This window comes from Vipera berus, assembly GCF_964194415.1.
Source record: "Vipera berus genome assembly, chromosome: 5".
Taxonomy (NCBI): domain Eukaryota; kingdom Metazoa; phylum Chordata; class Lepidosauria; order Squamata; family Viperidae; genus Vipera; species Vipera berus.
The window spans coordinates 49,182,681-49,206,594 of record NC_138207.1 but is presented as its reverse complement, the minus strand read 5'-3'; the positions used below and the strand labels follow the sequence as shown (position 1 = coordinate 49,206,594).

Sequence of the window (23,914 nt, the reverse complement as noted above, 5' to 3'; positions counted from 1 at the left end):
ATGGAAGTCAAGCTCAATTGAAACTATAGTCTAAAGACAGATCAACAGAAGCAGCAAAAAATCAGCGTTATTTTAAGAATTGATATCTAATTAGCATTACAGTACAACAGGTATGGATGTAAATGATCAGATATTTTTATTTCATTAATTTTCGTCCCTGCCTCGCTCACATTTTTACACCACTTCCTGTGCGCGTACATTTTACATTTTACATTTTAATCCAATTTTAATTTTGAAAGTTAAAATTAGTTCCGGTCTTTAGGTGCCGTCGTACCTAAAGGTAAAAAACCGCTCGCTTTCTCATCTGCAAAAGAGGAGCAAAAATTAACTCAATTTCCCAGAACACAGCGCGAATATGCAAATGATGCAGGTGTTCTGGAGCTGTGCGCGCCAAATTAGCCGTGCGCACGCGCTAAAATTGGTGAACCTTTTTTATTCTGCTTGGAGGAACGGAACGGACCCTTGGCGCAAATTAAGCCGGGGGAGGAGGCGACCAGGGACCACAGCGATACTCTGCGATTGTTGGAAAATTGTGTTTCCTTGTGGAGGAAGGAGGCCGAGCGGCTGCTTGTTTTTTGGTCGGAGATAATGGCGTTGACTCTGCAAAGCGAGGGGTCCGTCGTGGCTGAGGAGGCTGGTGGACTGTCCGAGGAAGCGGAGGGGAAAGTAGCGACAGCAGCCACGCTGGAAACGCCTGGCTGCTCCGGGGCGGGTGCTCGTTACGAACAGGGAAGCCGCTCTGAATCCAGCAGCTGTGAAGGTAACGAAGAGATGGAGGACGAGGAAGAGATGATGGAGGAAGGGACGGCAGGAGGTGGAGCCGCAGCCCTCTTCGGAGGATTTGGGACGGAGGAGGGCGAAATGGATTGCGACGATGAGGACGAGGTAGCTCTTTCCTCGGCAGCGGGGTGAAGGGGGCGAGAGGGTAGCTCGGCAAAGTACCATTGCGGAGATCCCAATTAACCATCCGTCAACTTCGCTGATAAAATTATTGTGAGCCATTTTGATTTCCTTGGGAACGTTGCTTTCTGTGCAAATGCATTCCTTTTTTTTTTGTAATTTTGTCACAATGTGACATTTCTTGTATACCCCAGTTCTGTCAGTCTTGCTAGTTTACTTTACATCAGGGGTCTTCAAACTTGGCCCTTTTATGACTTGTGGACTTCAACTCCCAGAATTCCTCTTCCAGGCATGCTGGCTGAGGAATTCTGGGAGTTGAAGTCCACAAGTCATAAAAGGGCCAAGTTTGAAGACCCCTGCTTTACATGCTCTTATGGACAAATGATCGCAGCAAATCCAAAACTGATATAAAAACATTGTCATAGTTTGTAAAAACTTGCCATACTTCAGAAAGAGAAAAAAGCAACTTGCAAGACAAACTTTTTAAAGTTCTGGTGCAAAAGTACTGCTGCTTTTCTCATCAGCGACAGTGTCTCCCATCACGTTCTGGGAACAAGAGATGGGCTTGGAACATGTTGCTTATACTACATGTAAAGTCTTCTTTCCTTCAGAGGTACCGGCGCAATATCTAGTCTTGCACTGCTCAGTTCCTGAGGCAGTTAAAGAGGCCAACATCAAACATTATGTGAGAAGAAACATGCTTGTTTCCCAGTTCTCTTTTTAATGTGGCCTTCCAGATTTGCTTTGGAGACACATAACTCTTTATAGCAGGGGTGTCAAACTGCCGGCCCTTGGGCCGGATGCATCATAGCAAAACTGCGCTCACCCCATTGCCGGCAATGTCAAAAAAAGTCACGTTGTGAGTTTGACACCCCTGCTGTATAGAAACCTTGGAAGACTCGCAGAGCTAAAGCTTGCTTTCAACCACATAATATGGCCATTATTGTTTGCAAATAGTTTATTGAAGAAATATGTTCTTAAGTACTTATTTTAAATATAAAAACTAATATCAGCAAACTTAAACAATACTGTTAACATACTTTTGTGAAATTTCAGCGCATGATTAATCTTTCTGAACTGGTACCATATATCATGTGTTCCATCTGCAAGGGATATTTCATAGATGCCACAACCATCACAGAATGTCTTCACACATGTAAGTATTGGAATTGTTATTAAATTTGTTTGCTGGCCATCATAACTCTGGGCAGCTTATAACATTAAAAGCTATAAAATTGTAAAACATTTCTGCAAACAAGTTTACATAGGTTGAAAAAAGTTACGTACACTTTAATAATATGAAAGTTACAATAAAACATTAGGATTGAAACTCTGGACTAGAAGGAAAAGGGTGCTTCAGAACATGAGCTTGAACTTGATACCTTTCTGTAAATTCTTAAAGCAGCCTCATGTTTTCTGGAATTATACTTTGCATCTGCCTTATATCGCAGCCTTATAATATGTGGTATACCAACTGAAATGGATGTGTTTAGGAAAAATCCTAGAAAATTTCAACAATCCATGTGTTATGAAAGTTGTTCCTAAATTGTTCTTTTTCCCTTTGATCCTGACTTTCCCCTGAACATATTTTAAAAAATCTTTCAGAGCCTAGTCTGACATTCAGTCTTCTATCAGTTATTCTGAATAAGTATATTAACTATGCAAAGATCATTTTCTTAACTCATTTATCATGGCCCAACTGACACTATAATGGCCTTACGGAAATCTAAATTTGGAGTCAATTTTCCGGTACCAACTCCAGAAAATATTTCGTTGATACTAGAGCCTGAAGCACTGTAGATAAAAAGTATTGCTTTTTTTACCAAGCAGAAGAAGAAACTGCTTCATCTCAGAGCTTTCCTACTGTAAATTAGGAACATAAATTATTTTGTGATAGCCTGCTGTCTGAACTTTTTAAAAAACTGAAATAGTGTGAACTGAACTGTGGTATCCTGAATTACAGGTATAAATTCAATATTAATCATTCATTAGTTCACCCCATTGTAAATCAGGTTTATTCTTTAATCAGTAAAGTCCTGTATGCTCACAAGAAGGCCAGGTCACAGGTCAGTAACCCGTGGCTCCAGAGCCGCATGCCGCTCTTTAATCCATCTCCTGCGGCTCCCAGTCCTCCTCTGCCATGTGCAGTTCTGAAAAAAAAGTGGGACTAAAAAAGTTCAATCAATTCAAACTTCTCACACACAAAAAAAAAACCTCGCGAAGTTTGAATTGATTGGTTGAACTTCTTTGGTTTGTGGGACTGCCCACAAACCTCTTTGCTTCTTCGGACTGCACGTGGTGGCAGCGGAAGAAGAGACGGGAGGACTGGAAAGGTGAGTGGGCCTTTTTTCTACCTGCTGCGCAGGTGGGGGCAGCCAGTCTCGGGGTGCCCTGGGCCTGCCTCTTCTCTGCCTGGCAGGTCTCCCCTCGCCCTGCTCCACCGCCGCCTCTGCTAGCCTGGGGGGGGTCCACCGGGGTTCTCGGAAGCTTCCCCTGTCAGCCCCTGCCTTTTGGCCGTCCCGCAGGTGGTGGATCTTCCAAGAGATTCCCCCGTGGTGCCTGCCAGGCCTGCTGACCTTGGCAACAAATCCAAGCCATTGGCGCGCCTCACCCATCGCTGTTTGTGCAGGGACCCGGAGGCGTCCGCACCGCCTAATGGGGATCCGCCTGCCCGGGGCTTGGCAGCAGAGGCGGCAGTTCCTCTTGCTGCACCCTGTCAGAGGGGGCACCGTTTACCCCTCCCCTCTCTCATGGCGATGCAGCACCTTCAGTCTCCAGATTCTGCCATGACGTCGCCTCCGCCGCCCCCTTTGTCTCCGCTGCCTGGCCCGAACGAAGAGGAGCCGAAGGCAGCAGCTCCGCCAGCCTCCGCCGCACCCTTCTCTCCTCTGCCTGGCATGAAGGAAGAGGAGGCAAAGGCAGCAGCTCTGCCAGCCTCCGCTGCGTCCTTCTTTCAGCTTTGTGGCCTGAAGGAAGAGGAGCCAAAGGCAGCAGCTCCGCCAGCCTCCACCACGCCCAATCAGCAAGTGGAAAAATTAGCAGTAGCAGCACTACCGGGAGCGGTTTCAATCGTCCCCTTCATTGCCAAGCGTCCCCATGGAAGTCAATGGAGGTGTCGTGGCTGGCCTTTCGAGTGAATGAGAGCGAGAAGCATTTTCAAACAAAGTATGAGTGAATAGAGGGAGAGGGAAGCTTTTTTGAGCAAAGTGTGAGTGAATGAGAGAGCGAGAGCTTTTGCAAACAAAACATGAGTGAATGAGAGCGGAGGAGGCAGGGCGGGTGCATGTCTCGCCTTAGGCTCCACTCTTCAGTCAAACCCTGTTCTGCGCATGTGTGCACATGCGCACACATTTTTTGCGGCTCCCAGTTTTTCCTTTTGTGAGGGAACCAGTTCCGAGTGGCTCTTTCACTGTTTCAGGTTGCCGACCCCTGGGCTAGGTGGAGGACACAGGCATGAAGTCAGCCCATTTGGGTTAATAAGACTGGATTAAAGACAATGTACAAAAACTGGATGTACAAATCTAAGTAGAATTGTTAATTTTCTGTTTTTGTTTTGCTGTTACTTTACATCCTAGCCAGGACTTACGACCACAATGGAGCCCAGAATTTTGGTGATAAATTGTTGTACTCAGTTTTATGACTGTTTTATGATGCTCATAAAGCTGGTCACTGCAGTCATTAAGCTAATTATGTCATTAAGTGAACGATGTGGTCATTAAGCAAACTCCTAGATATCCAGCGGGGAATTTTTTGCTTGACCTGCTGGAAAAGAGCAAAAGTCGCAAATTGTGGTCATGTAAGCACAGAACACTGCAACTGAATGCAAATGTGAGCTGGTTGTCGAGCACCCAAAATGCAATCACATGACTGTAGGGGGAGGCAGTCATAACCTTGAGGATGGGTTATAAATAGCTTTTTTTAAAAAAGTCCATCATAACTTTGAATACTCTTGTATCTCTGCAGATTCTGGACATTACTGCTTTCAGTAATAATGGATCATTTTGTTGCAGTCATGTAATTAATCTTTTCTTTTTTTTACAGTTTGTAAAAGCTGCATAGTAAGACATTTTTACTATAGTAACAGATGTCCAAAATGCAACATTGTAGTACATCAGACACAGCCACTTTATAATATCAGGTAATTATGGTGTACTCTATATTTATTTTGTGTATAAATGAACAGTTTTATCTAATGTTCTTATGTTAGTTTTAGTCTTGATATTAACTATTGGAACTAAGAATTACTTCAAACAGCCTGATACGGGAGAATATGTTTAAATCTTCTGAAACTCTAGCAATGTGTTCAAAACCATTAACTTTATTATTAAAACAATGAAACTAATCCACAGACCACACTTCACTGTCTTGTACTTGATATTTTCCTAGTCTGTTTCTGGGACTTACTATTATGTTGGAATGTTAATGTGATATTTTAAAAATGCTAATAAAGTTGCTTTTGTAATTTTGACATGGAAATTTTGCAATTTTGATAGCTATTTCTCACCCAGTCTTGTTTTATAATTGTTATAGTTTAATAATTTTGTGTCAGTGCCTATCTTTTAATATGTCGCTGTAATGAAAAATAGTTACATTTAAAATTACTTTTTATTTTCTTTTTATAGGCTGGATCGACAATTGCAAGACATAGTATATAAATTAGTTGTCAACTTGGAAGAAAGTAAGTACCTCTGAATTGGCTGCTCTTGATAAAACTGAAAGATACATCTAACTGAATGTAACTAACATTGTTAGTATACATCTTATGCTGCCATAAAATAGTTGGTAGTTTAGCAAAGAACCACATGCTCCTTGATATAATTTGGAATATTGCAGTTGGAGATTATCAGCTTGTAAGGTTTATGAACAGAAGTGTGAAATCTTGGAAAAATCATAGATTCATTTTCTTTAGAATGTTCATCTTCCCTGCCCTTTGCACACCTGTTCATCTATTTCTTAAAAGAAATACATAGTCTTCATTTAGTGACTGCCTTGTTTAGCAATTATTCATAAGTACAATAGAGATGGAAAAAGTAACTTTGTGACCAGTTCTCATATTTATGATCTTTGCAAATGTATAAAGTAAAATAAGACTGTTTTGCTTAGCAACCAGGTTGTTAGTCTCAATACCTGGGTAGGCATATTAATAGTATTATTGATGAACTCTTTTTTTAGTATGGGATATTCACAAATTCATTTTAAGATGGACAAGAGTTCAGTGCTTTATATTATTTTGCTACTATAATCCTCTTATTTAAATAATAAAATGTTCTAGTTCTGTCAGTTAAATGTGTAAAAGCTGTAAAATTAAAGTAATGGAATAAAAGATTGACATGTTGTCTTCAGAATCTTAAACTCTAGGAGCAAGATCTGGGATTTCAAATTGAATATGAATCTCTTTATAATATAGAATTATTATATTGTAGCAAATCATAAATTAACATCAAGATAACTCCTAGAAAAAACTATTCTGTACTGGAATAATTCTATTATTTGTAGCATTTCTAGATTGTATTGGTGAAATTTTAGGAGATTGATACATATCACCATCAGTGGTGACAGTGCCTGGTTAGATAATATTTTAATCAAGTATTTTTGAAGAAACAAAGAAAATACCTCATAGTCTACCAAGATATTCTATTAATTTATTGACCATATTTTCTAATGAATATAAGTTATTGCAACATAAAAATAATGCAGTTCCTTTTATTATCTCTCAAGTTTTTATTATAAAATATTGGAAAATTAAAATACTCTCATTGGATGAACCATGTGAGAAATTGTTGTGAAAAATTAAAAGTTAATTAAAAATTAAAAGACCTTTAAAAAAACTATGAAAGAAAAACTATTCAGATATGATAGCCTATACCAGCAGACTATTCAGATATGATTACCTATACCAGCAGATTTCCTGTTTTCACAACCTATTTTTCTTAGAGATTACTTTCACCTGTACATGTATTAATCTAGGAATAATATATATTTAAAATACTTGTCCTTTTTTTTTAAAAAAATCACATATATGCATATGGTAATATGTTCCCAACTTTTTATTTTCTCATTTTCATTTTCTTAATCTTTTTGTCCCAGTCTATGCAGCATTTTATCATTTGTTTTATTCCTTTAATAAAACAGCAAAAAATGAAGAATTTAGATCATTTTCTTTATCTGTTTTGTCTTTTTTGTCTACTTATTCCATATTAACTAGATCTATAGGTTGAGGATAACCAGCTCTTATATTTATACATTTAGGAGAAAAAAAGAGAATGCACGATTTCTACAGGGAAAGAGGTTTAGAAATACCCAAACTTGGTAAGTTTTTTAACTGTGGGTATACTATTGCTTAAAATAAAGTGAATTTATTAAAATTTAAATTAAATACTTTTTATTATGCCTCATGCCAAGAGATATGTAGCTATTTAACCTTATTTTCTACAGACTAAGATCAATATTTATTTCTTCTCTGACATTATAGCTGCTTTGGTTTAAAAAAAAGTAACTAAAAAAACTATTTTTATACTAGTTAAGTTTTCAAAAAAATTCATAGCTGAAAAATATAACATTCTAACATAAAAATATAGCTAACCTTAAACAACATGATTAATGTTTTCTTATTAAAGTACTACCAAAGTTAGGCTTATTTAATGAAAATTGTGGTTTTGTCCCAAACATTTTAAAGATGATTTTAGTAAGTAGTTTTGTTCATGTGTCAAACTGCACTGAGATTGTTAATTGTTGTTTTCAGTCAGTTCTTGCTGACCAACTTGTGATTGATGAGATCAGATTTATAGAATTGTATTTTATTGCCTACCTGCCTGTGGCTCTCTCAGAAATTCAACACCATTCTTAACATTTCCTAGAAACATAGCAACACTTACAAAAAGCTATCAAAAATAGCAATGGGAGAACAATTGTATATAAAAAGCTGCAAGTTTCAGCATGATATATTAGTAGCTTTCATTGTCTGTAATCATCTAAATGTATGCCAGAGATTTTGGAGAAGATGTATCTTTTGTTTTAATGAGATTTTATATAAGAGAGACTTTGACACCAAAAACCTAGCCAAATTTGACAATTTTCTAATTTGGAAGACAGTAGTTCTTGTGTTATATTGTTTTACGTTCTTTGATTACATTTGCGTCTAGGGCACAAATGAATAGTTTTCTAGAGACATATCTTTATCACTATCTCTTCATTACTGCTCTTTTTGAATTCTCTTTTTCCCCCCTACTCTTGGCCATTCTTCTTAGTTTCTCTGGCTTGAGACCTAATTAGTACAAACTGTTATTTGTATGAAAGTCTTGTATATTGTTACTAGGGAACCCATAAAGGGAAGAAAGAACATAAAACTATGGGATATAAAGGGAAGAAGAAAAAATGGTTAGAAAGAGTAACTGATGATTGATAATACTTCCAAGAGAGAGAATACTGTATGGTATGAGAGTAATAAGAGTTGGAAGCGGCCATTTAGGCGCTGAAGTCCAATCCCCTGTTCAGCATAAGAATCCAAATCAAAGCATTTCTGATTGATGGTTACCCAACTTCCACCTGAGTACATCCAGAAAAGAAATGCACCGCTTGTCTAAGTAATTGTTTTCTGGGGTACTGGTGCAAAGATTGTTAAATCATCACCAATGAGTCAGAGGCAATGGGTTGCTCAGAGAAAGGACACTGTGGATTGAAAAAAAAAGAAAGGGTTGAAAGAAGAACAATCTGCAAGTATTACAGAGAAAGAAGTATGAATGTATTTATTTTATTCTCTGTTCTTTCATTCCTAGCCTGATTAATCTTTTATATTTTAGCTGTACCCCAGACAATGGCAGCGGGCAGGGGAAGACCCCGCAAGGTTGTAGGGTCTGTATTCCGTCTTCCTCCAGAACTTGACATGTCACTTCTTCTGGAATTTATTGGGTAAGTTAAAATTGAATTTCTGGGAATCAGTGTTTGATATGTGAACATAGACAAATTATTGTCTATTAAATGATATTTAAGTCTCGGTACTGACAGAAATATGAATAAATACGATAGTAGCATGCAGGTTGCATGATGAAATATGCTTTATGATGTGAGCTCTGCCTCTTAGATATTTAAGTGTGATGTCTAAGTGCGAATGTAAAAGGATGGAGCTTGAATTATGAGATTGTGCATATTTTATCACTGACATTGTGATTAGGAATGATCACTTACATTGGCCTATTATATTACCACAATTTTAAGTTGCATTATTAGATTTTAGTACAGTGAAAAGATCAAGGGATTGTGAAATAAATTAAGATCTGCAACTCTGCATAAACTTGCTCAGTTTTCAACATATGCTGATAGTGGTGTCTGAAGAATACAACTTTCTGATAGAAAGCATTTTCACTATGCTTTGATTTAGCTTTATGATTTGCTGAATAGTGCTACACTTTGTGCAGATAATCGATAATTTGATTTTTGTCCAATGCCTTAAGCTATAAATGATGCATATTGGTATACATACAGGTAATCCCTGATTTACAAACATTTTAACAACCAGTTAAAGTTATAATAGCCTCGGAAAGGTGCTGTATAGCCCGTAAAGCATTTCTGGACATTGTAAAACATAACATTGCTGTCTCTTGTCACATTATCACGATCCGAGTGCCTGGCAATCCATTAGCACTTATGACCAATTGCCAAACCTGCAGTCATATTCCATTTGAAGTTTTCTCTGCTGGCTTCCCTAGAAAATCCATGGGGAAGCTGGTAGGAAAGACTGCAAACTACTGTTGCCTGTCAAGAGGTCTTCCTCTCTTCTCTGGGGCTGACTCAGAGGTGCTTGCCAAGGGGAGATGAACTCCTTTGGCAGAGTAGAGAAATGGAGCTCAGATCCTGAAAATCTGAGCTCCATTCCTGCAGCCTGCCAGAGGAGTTCCCTTCCACACATGGAGGAGCCGAAACAGAGTCCGATCCCACAGATTTCAGATCCTGAAGGTTAGTTTAAACAAAATAGTTTGTTCCAGTAATTAAGACTAATTGTTAGTTATATTCATTCAGGAAAATCAGGAAAACCAATATATCTTTGACTCAAAATTGGAAGCATGATAGAAGAAAAATATAACACTTGAGTAAGCTCATTTCCAAAGTAATTAAAACTAAATTGAACTTGGCAGCAGATTTCACAATATAACTAATTGACAAGCAGCCTCTGTGCCTTTAAGGCGCTTATGCCTTGTGCATCAATGTCTTAGTATAATGAAAAATGCAAATGAATCATTTGTGAAATGGTTCAGAATCTCAATAATTTGAAGGAAATAAATTTAAAAAATACTCTCTTGAATGTATCCACTAGGTGGCAATAATAATCAAGTAATGTTCAAATCGATTCTTGCAGTATTTCATGACAAATATGCTTGAATATATCATAATAGACATTCAAATGCTGGTTTATTAAAAGTGTATTTTAAAAATAATGTTATCGTAATTCAATCTTCTTTAACCCTTTGTGATAGAACATGTTTAGAAGTTAGTTAAAAAGGTGAGGGAGGACTCTTGGAGCACTAACCAGCCCCACGGCTGCGTACTTCCGTGAGCTCCCCATGGAAGATTGCCAACCCATATTTTAATTCCTTTGCGGAAAGCCAATAGAACGGGGGCCCTCTCTCGCCTCCCTATTCCATAGAGCAAGGGCAGAAAATGCTGCCTTCCTCTCTCTTCCTTTTGTCTCCTCAAAAACCAAAAATGAAAGGTTTTCTTTGGGAACCACAAAGTAAGTGCTGGAGAGAGAGCATGGGTTTTGATTTATGCCTGTAAGTTGAGCATGCCAATGTATATATGTCCTATACACTCTGATTATGTTTATCTCTCTTTCTTTCAGAGCAAATGATCTCTCTGGGAATTTTAAGGTATCGATATTTCCAAACTGTTTTGCTGCATTAAAAGTATATGTGGCATTATGTTTGCAAACCTATTATTTATAGAACAAAATGGACATTTACAAATGAAATGAAATAACAGAGATCAAGCAAAAAAAGCAAAATTTCACTGTACAGCACTAGGGAGGAACTCAAGAGAAACAAATTTGTAAATATGAGAAAGAGGAACTGAATTGGAAGTTTTTCTCTCCCAGAGGGAATATATTTGAGTTCCTCTTTAGTGCTATATAGTGAAATTGAAGAGGAAATAATTTGTAAATATCAATCATATGAGAGGCCAAAAATGCATTGGTCTAACTGAAAATAAAAATAAGAATCTATATATAAAAGAATAATATTCTCATCTAAAATATAAGGAGTTGCTGAATTTTGCAACCACACTTCCTAAGTAATGAATTAATTTGGTATGTATTTTAGTTAAGCATTTGCTATGTTAAATTCAGTTTAAATTGAGCCTTGGTGGAGCAGTGGGCTAATGCCTCCTTATGTAACACCAGCTGCCTGCAATTAGTGCAGGTTCGCATCCCACCAGGCTCAAGGTTGACTCAGCCTTCCATCCTTCCGAGGTAGGTAAAATGAGGACCCAGATTGTTGGGGGCAATTAAGCTGACTTTGTAATAATGCCGCTTGGGGTGTGTGTGAAAGCCCTAATAAGCAGGCATATACATAGAATGAAGGCTACTGCTAAGCTTGTAAGCCGCCCTGAGTCTTCGGAGAAGGGCGGGATATAAATGGAATTGAAATAAAAAAATTAAAAAAAATTGGATTGTTTTTACTACCACTGGCAAAAAAATAGGGTTTTTTTTCTTTGCTTGAGAATTGGAATATAGTAAATATATGAAACGATGCTGATACATAGTTTTTCTCTCCCAGAGGGAATATATTTGAGTTCTTGACTTGGCTTGTTTTACTATATTTCATTGAAACGTGCCATCTCTTTTGAGAACACTGATGCAAAGATGTTTATTCTGCCTTCTGCTTGATCCCCATATTATAGCAAGTCTCCTTCACTCAGTTTCCTTTCAAAAAATTTCTCATAATTTCTGTGGAGGTTCTCAGCCATCTGATTGCAAAGAATATAAATCCTTTCACTCCCTACCCGTTTTTTTAGAACTGAAGAAGGTTCTTGGATGAGAAGTGAAATATCTCCAAGAAAAATCAAGAAAGTCCAGTTGCCTTTTTTTTAAAGCACCTTTGGGACACCTTGGAATTTTCTTTCTTATTATGTTGTACAGTTCTTGACAATTCCTGAACTTTAGCTTTTATCACTCCAGAGCCATCTGTTTTGATTCTTCCTTAGATATTAGCCGATTTTTATTTCACAAGATCTCCTTTTGACTTCTCAGCTTTTCAGTGAGCTGGCCTGTTTTGTTCGTGCTCTTAAAACTTGTTCAGTTTCTCCCTCTCATTTGTTTGTGCCAATGCTTTCAGGATCTTGGTTTTCAGCATCTCCCATCCTTCTTGGGCTTCTTTATCCTTTAAGATTTTAAGCCATGGGACTCTGCTCATCTTTCAAATGAATTCATTAAAATCTGCTTTCTCAAAATGCAAGGTATGTGACTTAGTTCTTCTGCATTCCATAATTAACTTAAGTGCCGGCATGATATGATTGTTTTTCCCAGTGTCATTAACATTTTCAGTCCAATTCCCCTTAGTTAGTCAGAATTATGTCCAAGACGGCTATCTTTTCATTGTTCTGACATATGAAATTGTCAACTAGAGAGATTGTTCATTTATTGGATCTCTCATTCCTGGCCAGTTTAATTTTTCATCAGGTATCAGGTGGTTGAAATGTCCCAATATCTCCGCAGCATGCATTCTTGATAGTTTAGTGAATGATTTAATGAGACATTATCCACATCTTCTACGTGAGAGAAGGGTTAAGTAAGTAAGTAAACATGGTGGTATAGTTTTTTACATTTTTATTCATTTTAAATCTTAATTCAGATGCTTCTTAACTCAGAGTAATTTTACTGTGCTTATTAAGCAGCACAAAATGCTTCCATATTCAGGAACATTAATTTCTTTATAAACGTACAAGCTATTTCACCTCTGTTTGTGTAGGGACTTATTTTTGAAAGCTAATATCCTTCGAGTTCTACATTCCACTAGCTATTCAAATCCCATCAACTTTCTGTGATATCATACTTTCATTTCAGGAAGGTTTCTTTCTGATAGTTGCCTATATTCTCCATTAATATACCGTATGTACAAACACTGAAAGATACCGGTCTCGTCCGTACTACCATGTATTAATTTCCAGATAACGCTTATTGCATTATACATTTGTTATGATATGTGTAAGGCCTACTACTTTTCTAGCTGAATTTCTACCTAGATCTCTTGTCTTGGTTTAGTTTGAGTCCTTCCTGACATGTTAGCAACTACTGTATATTCTTTCCTACCTTTGTACAATGCAGCACATATCTGCCTAAAAGCTTTTTATACCAGTGGTATATGTCATGGTCCATAAATCCAAATCTTTCTTCCAGTTTACTGCTTTCCTTTATAGTTCCTCAAACCCCACAGAGAAGATAGATGAAAATACCTTTTCACATTTTCATTTATAGATTTATATTTGCTTTTAATTATCTACCTTTTCTGGCTGCATCATTTATCCCCTTGGGTTCAGAAATTACGGCTAATGATCAGTTGATTTCATGAACACTGGTGATCTTTCAACCCATCTTTTTCACAGGACTAGACAGAATGCCTCTCATAATAACTTGTCTGGTGTATCTCTGTTTCTGTCCTTTGCAGTAGTATGTCTTCTACCACCAGCATTTTTCCCCAAGTGAAAGTCTTTGATTATTTGTTGATCCTATAGAGCTGAGTCCTTTGTTGCAGAGAGGTTTGGGCAATATATCTCAGGAAGCTGCAGCTCACTTTCCATGTCTGGAGCCTCAAATCAGTTTCAATTGTTTGCTAAAAGGACAACATAGTACTGTATATTACAATGCAGTCCACTTACCTAGACAGCAAATGATTGCCTTGTCAAAGTCTCAAGAATGAACAGTGAAAAATTATTGATTTCATCTTCTGTGACTATTTTAAGGTTTTAAAGTAAACATGAGATTGACTATTTGCAAAAAAATCCTATTTATTACAACCTAACTGTAAATTAACCTGTTCTTCATTCTTGTAGCCACTGGAAAAGAAGTTTGTACGTGTTTCAGGAGAGGCAACAATTGGACATGTGGAAAAATTTCTCAGGAGAAAGATGGATCTTGATCCTGGCTGTCAGGTACACTGTAATAATTCATATAATATAATTTTTACCTTTTTTTGTTTTTCCACAACATGTATATAACAGTGAACAGATGAATGAGGTTCCCACAGATTTTTAATGTAATACTTTTCTTTGAAAGCATTGTGTACATAGGAAAGACCAAAATAACAGAGATAAAAATTTCTGGCAATAAAAAGAAATACTGAAAGTTGAACTGAGAACCTGATTTTGAAATAAATTTTTTTGCCCCCAAAAGAGGCACCAGGTCTTATTTTCGGGGGGAGGAGTGTCTTTTCCACTCACCTCGCGGCAATGGCACTGACAGCCCCGCCCAGGCAGTCTACTTCTTCTGTGGCCTAAGGAGCAGCTTCACTCTGCAGCTGACAATGGAGCTCCAGCCTGCATTTTGCAGCCAAAAACCGAGCTACGGATTGAATCCTTAGCTTGGTTCTTGCCTGCAGAGGCCTTCCGGAAAGGCCTCTGACTGCAAAATGCAGGCCGGAGCTCCATTGTCAGCTGCAGAATGAAACTTGTCCTTTGGCCGCAGAAGTGGGCCAGAGACGCGAGGCAAGTGTCGTTCCATGGGAGGCCTGTCTGCACCTCCCCACCCCCGCCCTAGCTTGGTTTTTAGGTGTGCACCTCACCCCAAAGCTAGGGCTTATTTTTGGGGTAGGGCTTATATTAGGCCCACCCGCAAAAATCAAGCGAGAGCTTATTTTCAGGATAGGTCTTGCTTTTGGGAAAACACAGTACTGTTCTTTGGCTTTCTAGTATAATAATAATAAAGTTGGAAGGGACCTTGGAGGTCTTCTAGTCCAACCTTCTGCTCACAATCCCCATTGGGTAGATAAGCCCCTTCATTGGAGGTCTTCTAGTCCAACCTTCTGCTCAGGCAAGTATAATCTTTTGTAGACTGGCAAACAGAATATGTTTTGTTTCAGTTATATACAGGTGTATTATCCACAAATAGTCCTCAATTTATGATCAAAATTAGGACAGGGATTATTACTGTCATAAGTCAGTGCGATCGTAAAGAGAAATGTCCTGTGACTAGACCAACCTATGACGACAATCCCCATTGGGTAGATAAGCCCCTTCATTGGAGGTCTTCTAGTCCAACCTTCTGCTCAGGCAAGAAACCCTATACCATTTCAGACAAATGGTTGTCCAGTCTCTTCTTAAAAACCTCTAGTGTTGAAGCATTCACAACTTCTGGAGGCAAGTTGTTCCACTGATTAATTGTTCTAGATGTCAGGAAGTTTCTCCTTAGTTCTAGGTTGCTTCTCTCTTTGATTAGTTTCCATCCGTTGCTTCTTGTCCTCCCTTCAGGCGCTTTGGAGAATAGCTTGACTCCATCTTCTTTGTGGCAGCCCCTGAGATATTGGAACACTGCCATCATGTCCCCCCTCACCCTTCTCTTCATTAAAGTTGTTGTTGTTGTTAGTTGCGAAGTCGTGTCTGACCCATCGCGACCCTATGGACAATGTTCCTCCAGGCCTTCCTGTCCTCTACCATCTTCTGGAGTCCATCTAAGCTCACGCCTACTGCTTCAGTGACTCCATCCAGCCACCTCATTCTCTGTCGTCCCCTTCTTCTCTTGCCCTCAATCTTTCCCAGCATTAGGCTCTTCTCCAGTGAGTCCTTCCTTCTCACTTCATTAAAGTAGACATACCCAATTCCAGCAACCGTTCCTTATATGTTTTAGCCTCCAGTCCCCTAATCATCCCCTAAGCATGATGAGTTGTCAGCTTTCTCAGTTCAGCTAAAGCAGACATCAGAAGATTGTTAGTATAATAGCAAAAAATTAACTGAGATTTCTTTTTATAATGGAAAGTGAGAATGACTGAGGGATGTAAAGAAATGTTGCCGCTTAGGGAATCATCTGCCTAATCGGCAAAGGAGGAAACTTTTAAGGATCTGCCCTATTATATCAGACTGTTAAAAATGATGCAGGAGATTTGTATTTTCTGATAATGTAGCATGACGATAAAGTAGAATTAGTTCATCTTATCATGGTTTACTTGGGAGGAGTGATAATTTTCCATTTTATCATAATCTGTCTTTTAATGATTCCAGATGGTTATACAGCCAAGTATAATCTTTTGTAGACTGGCAAACAGAATATGTTTTGTTTCAGTTATATACAGGTGTATTATCCACAAATAGTCCTCAATTTATGATCAAAATTAGGACAGGGATTATTACTGTCATAAGTCAGTGCGATCGTAAAGAGAAATGTCCTGTGACTAGACCAACTTATGACGACAATCCCCATTGGGTAGATAAGCCCCTTCATTCAGCATTTCGTTTGTAACTTTGAGTGGTTGCTGAATAAATGGTTGTAAGTTGAGGATTACCTGTATTATTAAAGTGATGTTTTTGTATAGTTTTGGTTTTACGTTATAGTTTCAGTATTTTTGTTTTACTAAAGGGCTTGAAAGAAATAGTCTGATTGTTAGAGAAATCACATAGTCCCGAGAATATTTAGATTAGCTTCCCCAGTCTCAATATCTTCCAGATTTTGATGTCATCTTCCAAAATGTTCAGCAATAGCAGTGTTTTGGGGGAATTCTGGGAGCTAAAATCTATACATCTGGAAGCACCCAGATTGGATAAGACTGGCATACAGTAAAACAATATTTATTGTAATAAGCCTCCTGTTTTTAAAATTGCCCAGAAAGTAATTTAGAGTTGTTCTGGTTATTTTCAAAGTGTGTTCTAAGAATGTTTTTGTCAAGGGTTTAATGGTCAAAACATCAGTAAAATAAATCACTCTATGTAGAAACAATAACTCCCTGTGTGCATTTGAAATGTGTCATAGAACTTAAAGCACAAATTTTCTGTAGACCACAATAGTCTCAGAGTCAAGAGAGCAATTGAAAATACATCTGAACCTAGTCTGAATCAGAATAGATCTGGAAGGGACCTTGGAGGTCTTCTATCCAGCCCCCTGCTCAAGCAGGAGATGCTATACCATTTCAGACAAGTGACTGTCCAGTCTTTTCTTAAAAATCTCCAGTGATGAAGCACCCACAATGTCTGAAGGCAAGCTGTTCCACTGGTTAATTGTCCTCACTGTTAGGAAGTTTCTTCTTAATTCCAGGTTGCTTGTCTCCTTGATTAGTTTCCACCCAATGTTTCTTGTCCTGGCCTCTGGTGCTTTGGAAAATAAATTGACCCCCTCCTTTTTGGGACAGCCTCTCAAATATTGGAATACTGCTATCGTGCCCCCCCCAGTCCTTCTTTTCTCTAGACTAGCCAAACCCAAATCCTGCAACCATTCTTCATATTTTAGTGTCCAGGCCTTCAATCATCTTAGTTGCTCTTCTTTGCACTTTTTCCAAAATCTCAACATCTGTTTTGTAATGCTATAACCAAAACTGGATGCAGTATTCCAAGGTGTGGTCTTACTAAGGCTTTATAAAGCAATACTAATACTTCATGTGATTTTGATTCTATGCCTCTGTTTATACAACCAAGGATTGTATTAGCTTTTTTGGCTGCTACTGCACACTGCTGACTCATGTTTAAGTGATTGCCCACTAGACTCCAAAGTCCCTCTCACAGTTACTCTTTCTGAGCCAGGTTTCACCTAATCTGTATTTGTACATTTGGTTTCTCCTGCCCAGGTGTAAAAACCTTGCTTTTCTCCACATTAAATTTCACTTTGATCTGACATGAGAAAGTTTAATTCCACTAATCTATTAAATTAGCTGTTGACATCATAGAATGCTTTCTGGTAGCAAAGGGTATGATCATGAATGAATGATCATGCTTTTGTTTCAGTTGTATCATTGAACATTATTCTTTTTTTGGTGGTTTGGATGAATTAAGCAATGCCATGCAATAGTTACATGTGAATAAATAGTGCCTCTGGGTCTTGTTAATGCTAGATGATGAGATGAGAAATGGTATTCCACAGAGAGCTGGTTGCAAGGCTCATCTATTGTTAAATTTAAATTATGTTTGAACTGAGAACAGCTGCTCATCTTTAACAAATTTAGCACCATCTGATCTGAAAGAGTATTACCCCTAAAGTGGAGTTTTTAAGATACTTCTCTGCCCATACACTAACAAATAAGAGTAAAGTTTAAAAGGGGCAAGGTTAGAAAATACAATATTTGCCACTGTTGTTAGTAAATCAGTTAAAGGTAACTGACTTGTAACAGTTGTTTTGTAGTTTCTCTGAAAGTTATAAAAGCTCATTGTTAATAGTTATAGCAGGCTATCATTCTTGTTAATTGGGCATACATTTTTACACTGAACACTCCTTTTACTAAGTGCTAAATAATTTGATAGTTTCTTTCTGTTCATTTTAGGTTGACATAATATGTGGTGATCACCTGCTGGAACACTATCAGACTCTAAGGGAAATACAAAACGCCCTAGGGAAGAGTGCACTGCAGGTAAAGTACTGAAATGTTAATTAAAAATGTTTTGTTTAAAAGCAATCCTAATTTTGGATGGTGTTTTGTTACCTTCTGAAGGCACTATTTAAATTTATTGGCCTTCAATTCTAGTGGGTTGGCAGCATGCAAAACTAAAAAACATATACAAAAATAGCAAGTAACATTATGCCTGAGGTAGACCAGACTAAAATGCTCTGCTAATGAAGCCCACATAACATGGCCATTAAAATAACAAACATTAGGCCTGGGAACAAAACCAGGATTTAAGTATTTCCAGAACCCAAGGAGAGAGGACACTGTCATTATCTCTGGAAAGTTACTGTTCCCAAATGTGAGATCACAACAGAGAATGTACGTTTCCTAGGATGGCAATACTTAATTGATGGGACCTGGACTCATCCATTCTGCCAGAACATTAAGCAGGCAGAAACTATTGGAGATATTCTGTCTTTTTTGCCTTCACAAAAGGCCCTTTGGGAAAATTAGTTGTCCAATCCTGCCATAGAATCTGCTGTAGGCACAATGACTAAATAAAATTCATGGAAACTATGCACAGATTAGATGCATTTCTCTTTTTTATAAGTTTATTCAAAGTTCTTTAAAAGATAAAAACTAATACAAACTAATAACAAAAAATCAAATAAAAAATCAGAAGTGCAAAAAAGGGAAAAATTACAACAAAAATAAAAAAGAAACAAAGAAGTGACTTCTAATCTTCTTTGCAGCAGCTATAAGTATAAATTTACCTTTTTCTCTAAAGTTATGACACCTCTCTCTTATTTCTATAATCTGTTCTGCCTAATGATCAAAACTATAAATTATAAGTTTTCCAAAAAAAAAGTCCATAAGGGATAAATGTAGATATTTCTTTTCTGTAATCAAAGAAGACAATTTGGCCATCTCAGCAATTTCCATCATGTTCACTAACCATTCCTCTGTTGTAGCTATTGCTGAGTCTTTCCATCTTTGTGCATAGAATAATTATAGAAACATAGAAAACTGATGGCAGAAAAAGACCTACTGATCCATTGAGTCTTCCCTTTGAGTTTTTTTGTTTTTTGTCTGTCTGTGTCTTCTTTATTATTTTTGGCAGATGATGGACATGTGTTTATTCAAAGCATGCTTAAATAAAGTTACTGATGATTGACTCACTGCCTCAGCTGGAAGTTGGTTCCAAGCTTCCACTACTTTTTCTGTGAAGTATTACTTTCTAACATTACTTTTGAACTTCCCTCCCGTCAGTTTGAAGTTATGTCCCCGTGTTCTTGATTTTTGCTTAATATTGAAAATACTGCCTTCTAGCATTATATTCATACCCTTAATATATTTAAAGATTTCAATCATGTCCCCCCTTTCCCTTCTGTTCTCCAGGTTGTGCATATTCAGTTCCTCCAATCATATACAAAAACATTGTATCATATACAAAAACAAAGTTCCATCACTGTCCATCAGTTCCAAAAGAAATATCTTCATTTTCAATTGTATATTGATCTTTAATATCCTCTGAATCAATGCATGTATCAATATTTCCTAGCTATTTTACACTTGCACCAAGCATGATAAAAAATTTATTTTTGTTCACATTTCCAACACGTATTTTAAGTGCCTTTATAATTCTAGACAATTTCTCTTCTGATATATTCTAGTGGTACATTATTTTGTAAAAAAAATGTTTTAAAGATTATAATAATGCAAATTTCAATCTTTTATGTCATATATTTTCCTTTGTCCTATCTGTATATTATAGCCAAAATGTTTAGCCCACTTTATCATACATCGTTTGACTTGTTCTTCTGTTTCAGAAGTTTATGCCTTTTAGCAATTACATCACCAATTGCACCTAATTCTATTTCAAACTCAGTCTTACAGTATTCAATACCATAAATTCTTTTGTGTATTTTAGAACCTTGAAATAACTGTAGATAAGAAAACCATTTGCAACCATGTCCCTCTGCCATCATTTCTTTTTGTCTTATTTCATATTCTCCTTGATAACATTTTAATATCTCGCAATAAGTTAATTTTTATTTCTCATCTATAAAATGATACTACTGAGATCCACAAAGGTGTTTTCAGGCAGAAACTATATTTGTATCCATTCCATATATTCAATATGGCACATCTAACATAATGATTTTTAAAATTCATCTTCTAACTCCAAAAATCTTCTCTTTCTCAGCAGCACCCACTCTTTCATCAAACTAAAGAGCAAGCTGCAAAATATAATTTCAGATCAGGTAAACTCAGTCATCCTTTGCATCCAACACCTTATATTTAATTCATATTTAGATATATCATTTTGCCACTATTTAAATGGTGCATTTTCTGTCAAAACTGTGGATTCTCTGAAACAAAACCATCATTCTAAAAATGTTATCTATTTTTATCACAAAAATTCTCCCCATCAATGACAATTCAGTTTCTCCTATTCTAAAATATCTTTTTTAACTTCATTTTACGTCTTAACATAGTTATTTTGAAATAACATATATATATTTGTCATAGTGATAACCAGATATTTTACTTACTTTTCTATCTTAAATAGATATGGATTCATAAGCATACAAATGGTGCTGCATATTTCTTTGCGTGACTTGCTGGCCTGGTGTGAACCAAATCTAAATAAATTTCCAGGGCAATGCTCAAAATGAAAAAGTGCCTTTATGTTACTTTTTCAGGAAAATGTTTTGTGTAAGTGTGTTCTCTGTAAATTTATTCTAGAAAGTAAAAATAGAAGCTTATTCATAATGAAGTACTATCCTCCTCATCATCATAGAGTTGGAAGGGACCTTGGAGGCCTTCTAGTCCAATGTTCTGCTCAGGCAAGAAACCCTATACCAATTTCAGACAAATGGTTCTCCATTCTCTTCTTAAAAACTTCTAGTGTTGGAGCATTCACAACTTCTGGAGGCAGGTTGTTCCACTGATTAGTTGTTCTAACTGTCAGGAAATTTCTCCTTAGTTCTAGGTTGCTTCTGTCTTTGGTTAGTTTCCATCCGTTGCTTCTTGTCCTGCCTTCAGGTGCTTTGGAGAATAGCTTGACTCCCTCTTCTTTGTGGCAGCCCCTGAGATATTGGAACACTGCTATCATGTCACCCCTCATCCTTCCCTTCATTAAACTAGACATACCCAATTCCAGCAACCCTTCTTTATATGTTTTAGCCTCCAGTCCCCTAATAATCTTTTTTGCTCTTCTCTGTACTCTTTCTTACTCTTTCTTTGTACACTTTTTTCGTAAGAGATCCATGTAGTAGATAGTTAGCATGACATATCTGGTGTTAACACTTAAAATGCTTAGCAAAGAGAAAGATTGAGAGCCACAATGAACATAATTGTCTTCAAATTTGCCTTCAAACTCCTTGAAGAGTCTACAACAAGGCTAGAAGATGGAAAAATTACATAAAAAGATGAACTCCGAATTTGCTAACATTTGGTAATAGCTCTTCTTTTCTTCTTAATGTGGAGTTACATTTTAAGCAACAAATAGATAACTGAAACTATATAATATATCTTTTTTAGTTATTTTGTCACTGTTTTGGAGAAATGTGGAATTTAGATTCCAGTTGTGTGTCCTTTGCTGTTTCTCTAAAAAATTATTAAGCCAAAGATGTTTTATTTCAATACCAATTCCTAATGGGTGTATGTGCACACCACCAAATCAATGTTGATTTCTGGCAACTGTCTAAACCAGGGGTCAGCAACCTGAAACAGTGAAAGAGCCACTCGGAACCGGTTCCCTCACAAAAGGAAAAACTGGGAGCCACAAAAAATGTGTGCACATGCGCGCATGCGCAGAACAGGGTTTGACTGAAGAGTGGAGCCAAGGCGAGATATGCACCTACCCTGCATATTTGAATTGATTGGTTGAACTTTTTTAGTCCCACTTTTTTTTGGGGGGGACTGCACATGGCAGAGGACCGGGAGCTGCAGGAGACGGCTGAAAGAGCCGCATGCGGCTCCGGAGCCGCGGGTTGCAGACCTGTGGTCTAAACTAATCCTTGCAGTTTTCTTGGAAAGATTGTGGGGAATGGTTTGCCATTGCCTTCTTCCCAGGGGTGAGTAAATGACTTGCCCAAGATCATCCAACTAGCTCTGGGCTTAAGGTAGGACTAGAATTCACAGTTGCCTGGTGTACAATAAGAAAACTTGTCTATGCAAGTTGTTGCTTTTTTTTTAGTTTGCTGATTACATTGGATTTTTGATTCATATGATTTCTCTTTTTCTTTCCAGGATGGGTTGCTTATACTTCACTATGGACTGATTCTTAGTGGAGATTCCACATTTTCAAAAATCTCTTAAATTTTCAGAAGATTTTTAAAAGAACAAAACCTCAAATAAGAACTGCAGCAAAAAAAGCCATTTCATTTAAATGAATTTAAAGAGATGCACTGTGTTTGCTCTGCATAATAATTAAGGAAACAATTTAAAGCAGTGAGAAAAACTAACACTGTACCAGTAAGTAAGCTATAAATACTTCAGTGGTCTTGTATCATCAGCGCCTAGCTCAGGGAAGAACAAACATATCAACATAACAAAATTCATTCTAAATATGTAGGTCTTGCAGCATTCATGACTAATCCATGGGTGGTGGTGTATCTGAGACTACAGTTTATCCAAAAGTCTTTAAGTATATTTGCAGTACTGTTCTCAGGGATGATCTCTTGGACCACAATATCTTATTGGGAAAAACGTGCATTTATTGATAGAGATATTTGAATTTTATTTAGTTGTCAGTTTAGAAATAAAATGATTTAGATTTTTTCCTACAGATAAAATGGGGCTAATCACCCTTTAAAAACTGCAAGCATTTATATCTCATGCCTTATATGAAAAATATTGAAATACATAATATACCAAATACTAGAAGAGGAAAAGAAATAAATCTCTGTTACCTATAGATCATCACTGGTTGAATAGCAATGTAAATGTAAACGTAGATGAGGCAATGAATTGGGCTGCATTGGGACATGTATTCCCACTTGTCAGTGGGAAAATAAATGGACCATATGCTTTCCAACTGTTTAAAACAGTACACTTGTTCCCCAGGTAATAAAAGTGCACTTGAATAATAAATTGGGAGCTGGCTGAATGGTAGCTATAGAACAGAGCCAGAATAATGGTCTTATTGAAAAATATGAATTTGATTAGCTTACAGCTAAAAATATTAAAATATCGCATATAAGAAAAATGCAATAGACCCACTCAGCACAACAAGGGTAGGATAGGATTATTGAACAGCAATTAACTATTATTTTGACTCTATTTGGCATGGGATTACATTGCCTGACATTTTTTAAAAAAAAGAATTTAAAACTAATCCCACAAGCAGCAACACAATCTTGTTTGGACAAATGGGTGAATTACGACATTAAATCTTTGCTTCCACCATACAACAACCACAAATCCTTGAAGAATGAAATATTACAGTCCTTATTGCCATCAATGTGGCAAAATCTTGTTACAAGCAAATTATTGGAATTAAC

General features: G+C 37.2%; 1 protein-coding gene across 1 annotated transcript; it reads left to right on the top strand.

The window, feature by feature from the left end:
• Window positions 1-457: 457 nt before the first annotated feature.
• PCGF6 (polycomb group ring finger 6) lies at window positions 458-22,887 on the top strand. Its single transcript, XM_081328962.1, has 10 exons — window positions 458-885; window positions 1,957-2,056; window positions 4,942-5,038; window positions 5,523-5,578; window positions 7,150-7,209; window positions 8,700-8,808; window positions 10,736-10,763; window positions 13,939-14,037; window positions 18,342-18,428; window positions 22,662-22,887. The coding sequence occupies exons 1-10, from the start codon at window positions 589-591 to the stop codon at window positions 22,728-22,730; spliced, it is 1,002 nt and encodes a 333-aa protein (XP_081185088.1). The 5' UTR covers window positions 458-588; the 3' UTR covers window positions 22,731-22,887.
• The last annotated feature ends 1,027 nt before the right edge of the window (window positions 22,888-23,914 follow it).

Bases quoted from the DNA above. Each gene is read 5' to 3' on its own strand.
- PCGF6 (XM_081328962.1), top strand. From the start codon at position 589: ATGGCGTTGACTCTGCAAAGCGAGGGGTCCGTCGTGGCTGAGGAGGCT. The intron at 2,057-4,941 runs GTAAGTATTGGA...TTTTTTTTACAG, and splicing joins CACAGAATGTCTTCACACAT to TTTGTAAAAGCTGCATAGTA. The intron at 8,809-10,735 runs GTAAGTTAAAAT...TCTTTCTTTCAG, and splicing joins CTTCTTCTGGAATTTATTGG to AGCAAATGATCTCTCTGGGA.